Source organism: Capsicum annuum, chromosome 4 (genome assembly GCF_002878395.1).
Source record: "Capsicum annuum cultivar UCD-10X-F1 chromosome 4, UCD10Xv1.1, whole genome shotgun sequence".
Classification (NCBI taxonomy): domain Eukaryota; kingdom Viridiplantae; phylum Streptophyta; class Magnoliopsida; order Solanales; family Solanaceae; genus Capsicum; species Capsicum annuum.
In genome coordinates, this window is record NC_061114.1 from 222,932,535 (window position 1) to 222,947,219 (window position 14,685).

Genomic DNA, 14,685 nt, shown 5'->3' on the forward strand with positions numbered 1-14,685 from the left:
ACGACTTGTTATATATAGCCTTCAATTCCCCACTGGAGCTTAGATGATCTGTTTCCATTTTTCCAATATCACTATTTTATTCTTTTCCAATTTCTTCACTTCTCCCCAACCTGTTAGCTACACCAAAAAACACTAGCTAGTAGCAGTACTACTAGCTGTAGTAGTTGTACCATTTCACTGCAACATTCAGATAAAACTCACAGTTTACTCTTCCTTCTCTTCTTCTTACCCATTCCTCTGTCCCAATAACCCAATCATCTATAAAAGTGAGTGATTTAAAGTTACAAAAAAATAAAAAAATAATACTAGTCATGGATATTGATATGCTCAAATCAGCAGCAGGTTGTGAAGATCAAATGGAAATGATGCTTATGATGCAATTGGACAAATTTCCTGACTTTACCACTGGTCAGTAACGTTAAATTGTGTGACTATCTTATCTGAAACAGCTTTATACTCGTTTCATAGTAACAATGAGAAATATCTTCTTTAACTTATTAGTTATATTATGATGCTAGAAACATGGAGAAAATATATATTTTCTAACTGACTAAATTATATTATGTCTCGTCGACAGGTAACAGTTCTGAATTGCCAGTGATGGAGTTTAGTCCACAAGGAAGTTGCAACAGCAACAACAACAACTACAATTACCATCAACTTGACCAAAATTCACCTAATTTCCTCAACATGCCATCTACTATTTCATTCACAAACTCTCCTCCAATGCATCAAAATCCAAATTTCTTAGCCAATTCTGGTGCATTTAATTCGCATTCTATGAATCGGAGCAACATGGCAGCAATGAGGGAGATGATATTCAGGATTGCAGCAATGCAGCCAATTAACATTGACCCAGAATCAGTGAAACCACCAAAGAGAAGGAACGTGAAAATATCGACTGATCCACAAAGCGTCGCGGCGCGTCATAGGAGAGAAAGGATAAGTGAAAGGATAAGAATATTACAAAGATTAGTACCAGGAGGTACAAAAATGGACACTGCATCAATGTTGGATGAAGCAATTCATTATGTGAAATTCTTGAAAAATCAAGTACAATCTTTGGAAAGGGCAGGTGCAAATAGGCCATCTAATGGTACTGCTGCTGCAGGATTAGGATTCCCTGTACCAATGTCTTTAAGTGGGAATTATAATTTACCTGTGAGTACAAAAAGTTGTTATCAAAATATTCAACAATATGCAGATGTTTAATTGGTTTGATTATAAAAGAAAGAAAAAAAGAAAGAATTGTACTAGTTCTTCTTTCTTGTGTTAGTATTAAATTGGATTTGTGGGGTTGTAAATTAGAAAAAGGAAGTGCTTACCATGCATGCTGTATTGGGTAGAAGAATAATTGATACTATATTATTATAACCATGGTATATAGAGTAATAGAGCCCCTATGTATTATTGATCGATCTGTTAATAAAATTTTATGTTCCTTGTAGTATCGATCTCTTTTTCTATATGTTTAATTATCTGATCATCAATCACGAAGGACTATTATAAAGTGGTAAGTATTTATTCATCTTTAATTAGAGGTTTTATGTTAAAATGTTCCGGACTAGAGTCGCCTTTGATGGGCGTTTTATCCTCAAAGTAGGACTTCCCTATACGAATTATTCATCGAGCCTCAAAGTGGAAATCAGATACTCATGCGTTCATCTTATCTAAAAGTTGAAACAATTAGTGTATATTAGTACATATTTTTAGGAGTTCTTATAATTATATATTCAACACGCTCCTCCGTGTGAGGGCCTAATTATTTTTCTTTCAAAGGCCAAGCAAGTTAAATTCTTTTGACAATGAGCGGCACTGAGACCCGAATTCAAATATATACCTATTTGCTTTGATCGATATCATATTAAATTGTTCGCGTTTCTCATTTAAAATTTCAGCGATCAGAGAACACATACTTATTTATTTAATTATAGCTTCAACTCTCTTATTGAGATGTATAAAGAATTAAACTGAAACCATTTTTGTTGGTTGACAATAGCCCTGTGCAAATTACTTTGCAGCATCTTGAAAACGAGATATGCTGAAGAGGATTTTGTTTTCTTTGTATATATTTTGTCTATTTACAAGTTTCTGAAAGCAACGGTAAATTTGTCTCCGTGTGGTCTACAGGTCACACAGATTCAAGCCATGTAAAAAACCACTAATAATGTTGCATTCATATCACATCACGTCATTACGGTGCGACAATTCCACGAACCCAGCATGAGCGCGGAATACTTTGTGCACCGAACTGCCCCTAACAAGTTATGTGAATCGGTCCCTGCGCAATTAAAGATGAGAAAAGGGACCATTTAGGACTTTGGTTGTACATATACACTGAAGGTCAAATAGCAAGTCATGCCCCTTGGAAAGACAACTTGTAGGCCCTTGTTTGAAAATACCCCCAGTTTTCTTAGGGGTCTTTTGGTTCCCAATTTGAACAATTGTAGGGCTTTTTTGGTTCCCATATTTGAAATACAACAACGTTGGGACTATTATTTGCCTTGGACCATCATAATATCCTTCACTATCTTGACGAATAGAAAGCTTAAGTTAAGTGCATGCCAAAGTTGAAACTAGTGGTCATTTTAATTCCCACAAGCAAATTATGGAGTTATAATGCATGATATTTTTAGTGGGGCAACCCGATGTACTACAGTTTCCTCTATATGCGGAGTTTGGAGTAGGGTTGTGTAAAAATCGAACCGACTGATAAATCGAACGATAAAAATGTTATTGGGTTATTGGTATTGAGTTATCGGGTTAATGGTTTTTTATTGGTTTTATAAAAAATTTTATTGGGTAAACGGTTCGGTATCGGTTTTAGCTTATTGGGTTATCGGTTAAACCGATAACCCAAGAAGGATACACTAAGTTATTGTTTTATCCCTATTTATGTTATATATTTAAATCTCTCTCTCCCTCTCTCTCTTTATCTATCAATCTCTCTCTATATATATATATATAGATATGTGTATGTATATAAATTATATGCACAATAATTCATAATTCAGTGATTCACAAAGTATTAACCTATTCAGGGCAACAAAGGTACAATATAAAGTTCGACTATTATCGTAATAAAAAGCTTGAAGCATTTATAGCTTCCAACAATTAGGATTCAATTTTTTTCCTAACTAACACTCAGTTCAAGTTTGAAGATTTTTGTAAACTAAAATGCATTGCGTAGGTTTTGGCTGTAATTAAGATTTCATTTTTTTATGTTAGTTGTTACTATTTCTATTTTATAAGTATTTTCTTATTGGTTAAATCGAAAATCAAACGGTTAAGGACCAAAAATCGATAAACCGAAACCGATAAGAAAATATCTTATTGGTTGGTTATTGGTTTTACATATTTAAAAATCGAAAATCGATAAACCAAACCAATAACACGTAAAATCGAATCGAACCGACCGATGCACACCCCTAGTTTGGAGAAAGGAAAGATCATTGTTAGAGTTTGTGACCCGAATTTTGTTGATCCGGCCCTGGAAAGTTCGCGGTGCGATCCATGCTTGTGATTTTTTGTGGGGTCTGTGATGGTAGTGGAGGGATTGGGCCGATATGTACCTATATGTTTTTGGGCTTAGGATTTATTTGTACGCACGTATTATATAAGTGCATTTAGTGAGTCGTTTTGGACGTAACAAAAATACGCCATTGATCATACTTTCGTCTTATTATTATACTCCTCTCCATTATAGTAAACTCTCCTCCTCTGTCCGTGACTTTTTTAGTCAAGAATTTTCACGTAATCTATGTGTCTTCTTCTTGTTTTCTTTTGTTGTGTGGTATTGCTTATTCTATCCGATCATTACAATCATAATGGTCTAATTGCAAGCAGTTTTATCTAATGTATATTTCTGTAAGAAGCAGTTTCCACAACTTAATCTGTAACTTTCTTGTCACATAATTGCTTTTAATATAGTAAATACTCCATCTGTCCATCTTTACTTTTCTACCTTTCTATTTTGAATATCTAACGATACTTGTTTAATTTGCAAAAATAATGTATAATTTGCCAATGTCTACTCTTTTTACCCTTAGCATTGAATAGAATTTACTATCTAATGTATTTCTCAAAGAATTAAACTTATTATATTCAAATGGTGATACGGTACAGCTACCCTATCATTTATTGTTTTTTAATTCCTATGTCAATAGAAAAGTAGACAAGTAAAGATGGATGGAGAAAGTAAAAGATAAAGGATTAATATTTATGAAAGAATTAATAATGAAAAATTTGTACTAGGGGTGTGCAAAAACCGAATCGAACGATAAACCGAACCATTAAAAATGTTATTGGTTTATTGTTATTGGGTTAACGATTTTTCAATGATTTTATTAAAAAAAATTATCGGATTATTGGTTCGATTCGATTTTTTCTTATTGGGTTATTGGGTAAACCGATAACCCAATAAGAATATATTTATATATATATATATACATACATATATATATATATGACTTATTATATATTTTTCTTAATTTCTCTTTAATTTCTACAAATTAACAAACTTATTATTTCAATTATACAAATTCTTAATTTCTCCTAACAACATTCAGTTCAAACTAAGATTCAGTTTTTTTCATGTAAGTTACTATTATTTCTATTTTATGAGTATTTTCTTATCGATTAAATCGAAAACCGAATCGTTAAGGACTAAAAATCGATAAACCAAAAACCGATAAAAATAACTTATTGGTTTAGTTATTGGTTTAGCATATTTAAAAACTGAAAGTCGATAAACTAAACTGATAATACATAAAATCGAACCGAACCGATCGATGCACACAACAATTACTTTAAAGGTATTTTTATCTTCGAAACTTGAAGCACAATTTTCTAGTTTTGTTTTCTTCCCATTACCCATATAGTATATGACTTATGGAAACTCATCAAAGCTGTCAAATTTACTTCATCATAAGAGTCAACTTGATGTTTTTCATCACGTGCCTCTACCAAAAAAAATAAAAGATAATTTATCCTAAACATTTTATCTTATTAACTAGCTTAGCTACTAGATTTGATCATGTGAAGAAAAAATAATAAAGAATCAAAAATTAATTTCTTTGAAGAATGAATGTTAAAAGAAGCATGTCTTATCATTTGTTTTTGTCTAACTCAGATGTCACTTTTGGGTTAAAAATTAAATACTAAGAATATCATTCTTCTAACAATTTAAACCGTTAAATCAACTGATGATCACATTATTTAACATATTACTTTAACAACTTATTTTATTATCCATTTATCACCATTCTATAATTCTTGTATGATCTATATATTGTACATGATCAAATATTTTTAATTTTGAAAGCGCTTATCAAGGACTTGCTTTTCCAGTGATATTGTCTATAAGTATTCAATAAGATCTATTTTGCTCGTTTTACAATTCATTTTTCTTAATTCTTTACTTCAATAATTATTTTTAGAAGAAAGAAAACTTGGTCTTTATGTATTGAGTTCCCTTAACTCCCCAATATAAATTCATCAATTGTTATTAATAGCTTATTCGAATCAATTGGTAATTGATTATCGACACGAAGGATGGAACCAGCCATCGAGTTAGCTCTTAGTTACGAATTCGATGAAATTTAATAATTTTAATCTAAATTCCATGTACTGTACTAAAGAATTTATTAAATTATTTATAAGTTATTAATTTAAAATTTAATAAGTTTGAATCAAAGAAGTAAAATATTGATCCCATAAATTATAATAATCCTACTCTTCATTTTCATTCCTTTATTCAAATGTATGGTGAAAGTTACTTCCTCCGTCTCATTTTATGTGTCGCGATTTTCTTTTTTGTTTATCTCCAAAAAAATATCATTTTTCTTTATTTGATAATGATTTAAAGACACAATTTCATATTTATCATTATTGGTTCCACTTATAAGGTCTCACTTAATTAAAGATATACTAGAAGTATATGTTTTAATAAAAATTATCAAATATTTTCTTATTTCTTAAACTTCATAGCCGATCAAACTATGTCACCATCATTGATTGACTTTTAGCAATTTAATTGAGATGATAGTACGATTTAACATTTATACTATGCAGATAATTAATACACGAAGGGATAAATATATCTAACATGTAATTTCGACGAGAATTAAACGTGGGTTCATCATAACTTGAAAAACTATTGTGTATGTTATTTTATATCGAAAACAATCTTTTTGGGAATATAATTTGGGTACATTCGATTTCTCACTTCCACTCACGAAAGTATACTAAATATTTTATTATTTTGTAAATTTATCTAATTAATTAGAATGATGAGATTTGAATAAATGAAAGAAAAAGAAGGGACAAAGGGATGAGGGAAGGGAAAATGCATGAGAAAACCACGTGAAAACACTGACAATATGCGGTGCTCTTTTATTTACACTTATTATTACTTTCTACTATTATACATTTTAAATTATTATTATTATTGTTATTACTATACATTTTTAATTAGATGCTCATGGTGACGTTCTTTCTTCATCCCCCTTTGCCACGTGAAAAAAATCTATTTGGTCAATCTTTTTTCCTACATGGCTTTCCACCTCATATACCTTCCTACTATTTAATTTTCTTGTTGTGTTCCTTTGCAATTTGCATTAGCAATGTCAATATTTTTATTGGACTAATGATTAATTATGTAGTTGTTACTCTCTACACACTATTTCCTTGAGAGTACGTTAAAATAGTGCGAGCTCATGGGTTTTGAAATCTTCAATATCAGATATATATGTTACTTATTATATTAGTAGGTAATGAATGATTTGATAGTGTAAATTTCACTATATTTATATTTACATGAATATTACTTAAATCTTTTACTAATAATTAGCAGTACAGTTTAGAAAAACTATCTATTTTATTTTAAAACAAATTTATTCTTTTTATTTTATCCTTAATAAGAAGAATTTATAATTGTACAAATATTATGAAATGTCAAATGCAAAAACCTTCAATATTCATAGAAATTCTATGACATATTTTAAAACTCTTTCTTATACATTGTATTTGTTCTCGCCATATCACATTTTAACTGCCCCCCACCCCCAACACACACACACCAAAAAAAAAAAAAGTAATATCACATTATTTGCAACAAAAGGAGTGACATTTTAGTTTGTTTGGTCAAGTACAAGAAAATACAAATCACTTAGTTTGGGCAGAAAGCAATTTTTTTTGAAAATTTGAAGTGTTTGCCAAAAGCCCAAAAAATAGTTTTTTATAATGTTAACTTATTCATGATTACATCCCTTATATATAAAAAAAAAAAATTAAAATCAATAGTCATTTGATATAGAAACCAAAACTCAAAGAGTCAATTCTTGCAAAGTATCATAAAATAAAATGGTCACTAATTTCAATTAAAGTGTATCATCAAGTCATGCACCGACACTCACCAAAGAGAAAGAAAAGGGGGAAAAAATTAGGAACTAGCATGGTCATAGTTAAAAGCATATTTTATGTATTAGGGCTTCAAGATTTTATTGTATAATGGACTTCATGAGATAAAAAAATTCTTGTGATTTAAACAATATATTTTAGCTGTTTATGATTCAATAATCTACGTATTTTTGGTTCAATACTTCAATTCGTTGCCATGTTGGCTTACAATATGGGTCAAAATAGCCCCCGCAAGTTATTTTTCTCCTTATCTTCGAAAAATATTATTGGAGTTTCAAATCTCACCGATAAAATTTCATGAACCCCTATCGTGGAATGTCATCGCGGAAATGGAAATTGCATGACAATATTTATTTTTCAATTATAATTTATAAAAGCTAAAAGGTGATTATATTATTTGTGAATTAAACCCTTATAATTATCTTTTCTACTCGTATAAAATAAAAAGAATTCCATAAAAAATGATATCATCTCCCCCACCTCCAATATTCAATATTCTATATACAACTTCCTATCAATCAAATGCGCAATCCACCAAAAAGAAAATCTATCAAATGTAATGCACCCTTAAGATCAATGATAAGATTGGTGTTTTTAATTTTTAATTTGTTTGCGTTGTTTTCAGATTCCACTTCATAAAAATATATTGGATATTATTGTTGTATTTGTTTGCGGTGTTGATCATTTATTTAGAGAGAAAAAGATATTAAGGGTGATGGAGAGAGAAAACCTTCCTCATACCCGGTTTATACCTAAAAAAAGAGAACACCGATAAATTTTGAGATGATAATGTATATTATTCAACTAAGATTAATAAAAAGAAAACTATATATTAAACACACACATATATATATATATATATATATTATATTATAGATATATCAGGTTGGTATAATACTAAATATGAATGACAACTACTCGAAATCAGTCAATTTTCAACGAAAATATCCTACAAATTTGGAATTTTAGATGGAATGTTCATCTATAAGTGACATTTTTGCTAAGCGTTCTTTTGATGGATTTGAGACGTAATTCATTCATAGTTAAATAACTTATTTGAGACTGAGACGTGATTAATATTGTCATAATATTGAATTAAAGGAGAAAGAAGGGTTAGGTGTGCTTCCCATGGGAGGATCCAAAGAAGGTAATGTTTGTGTCTAAGGCATCATGCTTCACTAAAAGCCATTTATTCCTCTCATCCATATCCCCACCCAACCTTATCAAATCTAGGAACATTGCACTCTAATATATACTATATATATATACATACATGATATACTATTTTATATGCTGAATTAAAGTTAACAAGTACATAGTATATATGCGTATATTGTATGTGGTATAATAAATTTTAGGTCAAAGTCATCGATAGGCATTCAAATTTGTTTCAAAAATTTACTTGGACCCCTCAAATATGACTTATACCTATCAGACCCCTAAACCCCCCGAATTTTGATCCAATTAGGTATTTTTTGCCTATATGGCACTGCGCATGCAATGCACTTGCTGTAGGTGCGTGAGAATTTTTTTTTTACTAAATTACAAATTGAAATGTGCCAAGTGGCACTGAGGGGGCCCAAAAAATATTAATTAAATTATTTATTAATATAATTTTTAATTATTATAATTTCTTACTTCTTTTTTAAAAAAAGCACCCCACCCCCTATGTCATTTTCTTCACAGCACCCCACCCCACCCCACCCCACCCCCTGCGTCTTCAACCCCACCCCGCGTCTTTATCGTTTCAACCCTACCCCACCCCCGTCTTCGTCGTCATCCTAATCCCGCGTCTTCACATGAACAAATTTTTTTTAATTCACCATAATTATTTTCATTTCTTGAAAATTTCCAACAAAATTCACTTTTTTTTCCTCCACTAGTATCACCATTTCTTGAAAAATTACAACAAACATCACTTTTTTTTCCATTCCTTGAAAATTTTTACAATAAAGATCACTTTTTTGTTGAAAAATTACAAGAAAGATCACTTTTTTCTCCATTAATATCACCATTTTATGAAAAATTTCAATAAATATGGTTTTCTTCTAGTCCCCGTTTTAAATTCTTGAAGTAGATTTAAACAAAAATTGTGTGTGTGTGTTTTTGAGGTTCACAGAAAAGTTTAATGGAGAAGAGCAACGTCGGGGGTGGGGGGAAGAAGATGAATGCTGGGGGTGGGGGGCTGGGGGATGGTGGGGAGTTTTTTACTTTCATTTTTTTTTTTAATTTTATAATTTCTTTTTAATAATCAGTTTTTTATTTTTATTTTTTAAATAAGTTTATAATTATTTTTTAATAATTTGGATCCTCAATGCAATTTTTTATTTTTATTTTTAAAAATTTTATAATTTCTTTTTAATAATAAGTTTTTTACTTTTTATTTTTTAAATAATTTTATAATTATTTTTTAATAATTTAGATCCTCAATGCCATTTGTTATTTTCATTTTTTAAAAGATTTTATAATTTCTTTTTAATAATCAGTTTTTTATTTTTATTTTTAAATAATTTTTAATAATTTAGATCCTCAATGACATTTTTTATTTATATTTTTTAAAAAACTTTATAATTTTTTTTAATAATCAATTTTTTATTTTTATTTTTAAAATAATTTTAGAATTATTTTTCAATAATTTACTCATCGCGTGTGTGCAACGCACACTTTGAACTTTTAGCTGATAGAGAAAAAAATGTTCAACTGGATCAAAATTTGGAGGATTTAGGGGTCTGATAGGTACAGATCATAGTTAAGAGGTCTAAGTAAATTTTTTAAAGAAGTGTGAGTGTCTGTCGATGACTTTGGCCTAAATTTTATATATTTATCTAATAGAGAAAAGATAAAATACCTAAAGTGGTCAAAGCACAAGATGAAAAACCCATGTGAGGCTTTTCAGTAATGTCCCAACATTATACTAAATATAGAAGAAGCTTCTTTTGCCAATACAAAATGATGCCTTCCAATCCTGGTACATTGTATTCTAATATCTAATCATTAATTTATATTTTGAAAAGACAAAAGAGAAATGGAGAGGTAGTTTTCGAAAGATCCTCACGTCAATTAACGTATATCAAAATAATTTGTGAAAAACAAAGTAAATAATCTATAATAAATAAAAAGAAATTAAAGCATTATATAGCATTTTGGAAAAATTAATTCTCGGATATCAAATATTAATAAAAGATTGAAGCAGATATAAATTTTTAGCGTCTTATGGGAAATTGATTTTTCTAATAAAGAATAGCATGGAAGATAAATCCAGGAACATGCCATTTTTGAAAGGAAAAAAAATGCATTTCTCACTACAAAACAAAACATAGAACAACCAAAAGAAAAAAAATAAAATAAAAAGAACTTTGTCATCTATTTAATAATAATAAAAAAATCAAATGTCATCTCATGTAGTTAGAAGTCAATTGCGTTTTCCCTATTTTCTTCACATCTACCAAATTAACTGTATAGTTACAGAGCCAAGTCAAAACTTTTTCTTACTTAAAATAGTCCTTTTTCTTTTTGTTTTCTTTATTTTGACAATTTTTTTTATTGAAAACACTATTAACTAAATGAATATATGCATTCTCTAGCTGCTTAAACGTGGGGGCGGCTCAAGCACTTTGATGGCCTAAGACAAAAATTGAACGAGGCTTAAAATTGTTTTTAAAAAATAAATATTTATTTTCTTAGAAAGTCTATATTTTAGATATTTTGAGATGCAAAGTTGTTAATATTTTTTTATAGTCGATTTCTTCTAATAATTCTTTTCGTTAATATAACTAATGTATTTATTCTTTCTTGATACATAGCACTTAAAAGCTTATTACATCAAACTTCTAATAAATTTACTTTTATATAAGAAGTTTATTTTTTCTACGAATGGTACTTAGTAGTTTTTGTTATAAAAAACCTATAATCTATTATAATAAAAAAATAAGGTCCCTCAAATTTAAGGGCCTAAAACGGTTGCCCATTTTTTCACTATGTAGAGCCGACCCTGTTAAACGCTTCAATGAGAAAGACGTAATTTTACATGATAATAGAGTAGGTAAAGGTTTAACACTTTAAGTTTGTGTTTTATTGACTTTCATTATTCAAAAGAATTTGCAGTTGTTCGACCCATAAAAGGAGAAAAAAAGTAAACTCATACATAGCACATTGAAAGGTGCCTTCAAGATATAATTAGGTAGATAAAGATATACTACTCTATTAACTTAAAAGTGTTGAAATGAGATGAACACACGATCTCATCCTTTCACTATTTTATTCATGAATAATGAAACTACAATAATAATATACTCAGTATACTTTCATCAAGTAGGGTCTACCAGTGCCTCGAAGGTGAGGTAGAACAGACGATATTTTTTTTTTCAACGAACACACGATATCACCCTTTCACTATTTGTTCATGAATCATGAAACTACAATAATAACATACTCAGTATATTCTAATCAAATAGGGTTTGAAAAAGAAAAGGTTGTTTGGTGTGAGGTATAAGGGATAAATAATCCCGCGATAAAAGGAAGGATTATTTTATCCCGTGTTTGGTTTGAAGTATTTGTTAGTATTGGGGACTACTTATCCCATCATTTACTCCATAGTGATGGATTAAGTTATACCACATGCATGGTGGGATAACTATTTCCGATATTAGTTATCCCGGGATAACTCTTTCCCAATCAAATGATCCCTAAGTGTACGCAGTTTATACCGCTACCTCATAGGTGAGGTAGTGCAGTTGTTTCCGATAATGAATGATGAAACTAAAAAGAATAAATGGGTTGGTCGGGTTGGAATTTAGTGGGCCTAATTTTTTTAAACATTGAAAAGGACAAAACTCATCTAATGCATCCAAACTCCTAAATTCTCTGCTTGTCCCTTGTGCTAGATGCAACGTATTCCCTTTGCCTCCATCGCCATTACAATCTTCCCAACTCCTACATATATTTATTAAATTTTAAAAGAGAAAGAAAAAATAATTTTAAATTGTAGAACATTTTTGGATGCATTATGTTTCTTTAATCTAATATGGAAAATAAAATAAGTAACTCATATTCTCATAAACGCCAGTTGGCCCGAATTAGGGGATATATTTGGGTCAAATTTAAGCAGGGCAAAATGAACTGCATCAATAAAGGTCATTGATCAATTCTGTCAAAGGTTATATATGTTAAGGTGGACTTGTCTAAGATGAGCTAAAAAATGAGTCATAATTCAACTCGTTAAGTGTTTACTAACATTCAATTTCCTCATTTGTGTTCTTATTTCTAATTTAATTACTAAACAAAATAAGTACAATTTTTTTCTTCTTTATTATAGCTCTACATAACATGTATTTAAATATTTTTTATAATGCTTCTTATATATCAATTTGGACTACAAACTTAGTCAAATCCAACTTTTGGATGGATCAAGCTGGATTGAGTTAATAAATGGCCGATTGACTGCTCAAACTTGACCAAATTGAGCAGATCATATTCTTATGTGCAAATTTTGTCACCGCTACCCCGAATCAATAAAATAAATTCTTTTAGATTTAACACTTTTAATTGATCCTTTATTTATTAAATATATATTGTGTTTAATATTACTCATTTTTCACGAAAGAAAAATTAAGTGGATCTGGTATAGAAGGCCTGAAAAAGTAAGGCCCAATATATGAAGCTTAGTCCGCTAATTCCATGGTACAGCATAGGCCCATTTAGTTGTGAGTCCACTTAACCCAAATCTCAATGTTCAATTTCGAAGATGCATTCATTTGGGCTCACTAAATAGACTATAATTTGTGCAACCATATCCTACCTATGCCGATGGGACGTCTCTAAAGTGGGATTGTATGTTAACTAAGGGTATGTTTGGTATGAAGGAAAATATTTTTCATGAAACAAGTTAATTTCTTACTTATTTTTTATGTTTGATTGGTGGATGAAAAATATTTTTTAGTATTTGGTTGGTGAATGAAAAAATATTTTTCAAAAAATACATTTTAGTGTTTAGCTAAAGCGTAAAAATATATTTTAGAATCCTTTTTTAAAAAATAAATTTAAAAAAATTAAATCTTTTTTTTGGGAAAGGATTTGGTAGGCGGGTGGGTGGGGGTGTCAGAATAGGCAGTAGGGGAGGGGGGAGGCGGGAGAGGGAAGAGGGGTTAGTAGGAGCTGGGGGTCAGAGTAGGGAAATGAGGGGGAAGAAAAAAATTGAAATTTCTTTTAATTTTTTATTTTTTATTTTTATTTTTTTATTTTTTTTTGAGGTTGGGGGAGGGGGAGGGTAGGGTAAGAGAAAAATTTAAATTTTTTTAATAAAATGTACATATTGTTTTTGAAAGGAGGGCTGATGGGGGTAGGACATGGGTTAGGGGATGGACTAAGAAAATTTTTTGAAATACTTTTTAAAATAATTGAATTTTGGGGGTTGGGGTGGGGTAGGGGGTGTCGGGGTGATAGGGTATTGGGGGTGGGGTAGATGATTTTAAGAATTATATGAACATTTTAATTTTAAAGTGAGGTTGAAAGAGAATTTTAAACTTTTTGAAGAGAAGTAATTTTCCTTAGATTTAAAGAAAATAAATTGATTTGAAAAATATTTTTCAAAACATATAAGCCAATCAAACATACACACCCTAAGTCTCCAACGAAAGAAGGTTCAGGATGCTCGCATGTAATGCGATGGTAAGGACTCGGCTCGTTCGTAAGCTGGGGGCGAGCCACTTTCTGATTTCCTCTTGATCCATCTGAATCACACTGTTGCTGATCCAGAAATTAGAGCACTTTCGTCTGAGTACTGTTTCATATAACGGCTTTCATGCAGTGTTGTGCCCTTGCTTCTTGCTTTTGAGCAGGAGCTTGCTGGCAGTGAAGTGATTTGTGAAGATTAAATAAGACTTGTAGCGGAGTAATTGATTTTATTTTATTTTTCCGTAATTGCCACTGCCACTTGCTAGTGATATTTTGCTTAAATTTTTTTTATTTATTTTTTTCATTTTTCTTATTTTATGGTGTTATAGAAACAACACTTATCAGGATAATACTTGACATATGTCTAATCAAATTTCTTCACCTTCGATATATTCGACCAATACAGAGTTTACAATTCTACATTAAGATAAGGGACAATGTAAAGTTTAATTTTATTATCTGGACTTATTACACACTTCACTAACTGAATATTATAAGCAGTTAATGTCATCTTACTCTCTAAATTTTATTTTTTTATATAATAATGTTTGATTGATCTCACAGTTTTAGAAAGAAGAGATATTGTTTTCACTT

General features: G+C 30.1%; 1 protein-coding gene across 1 annotated transcript; it reads left to right on the forward strand.

Annotated features, from left to right (window-relative positions):
* LOC107869442 (transcription factor HEC1) lies at positions 1-1,450 on the forward strand. Its single transcript, XM_016715978.2, has 2 exons — positions 1-408; positions 578-1,450. Exons 1-2 carry the CDS (start codon positions 312-314, stop codon positions 1,210-1,212), a joined length of 732 nt encoding a protein of 243 aa, XP_016571464.2. The 5' UTR covers positions 1-311; the 3' UTR covers positions 1,213-1,450.
* Positions 1,451-14,685: the final 13,235 nt, after the last annotated feature.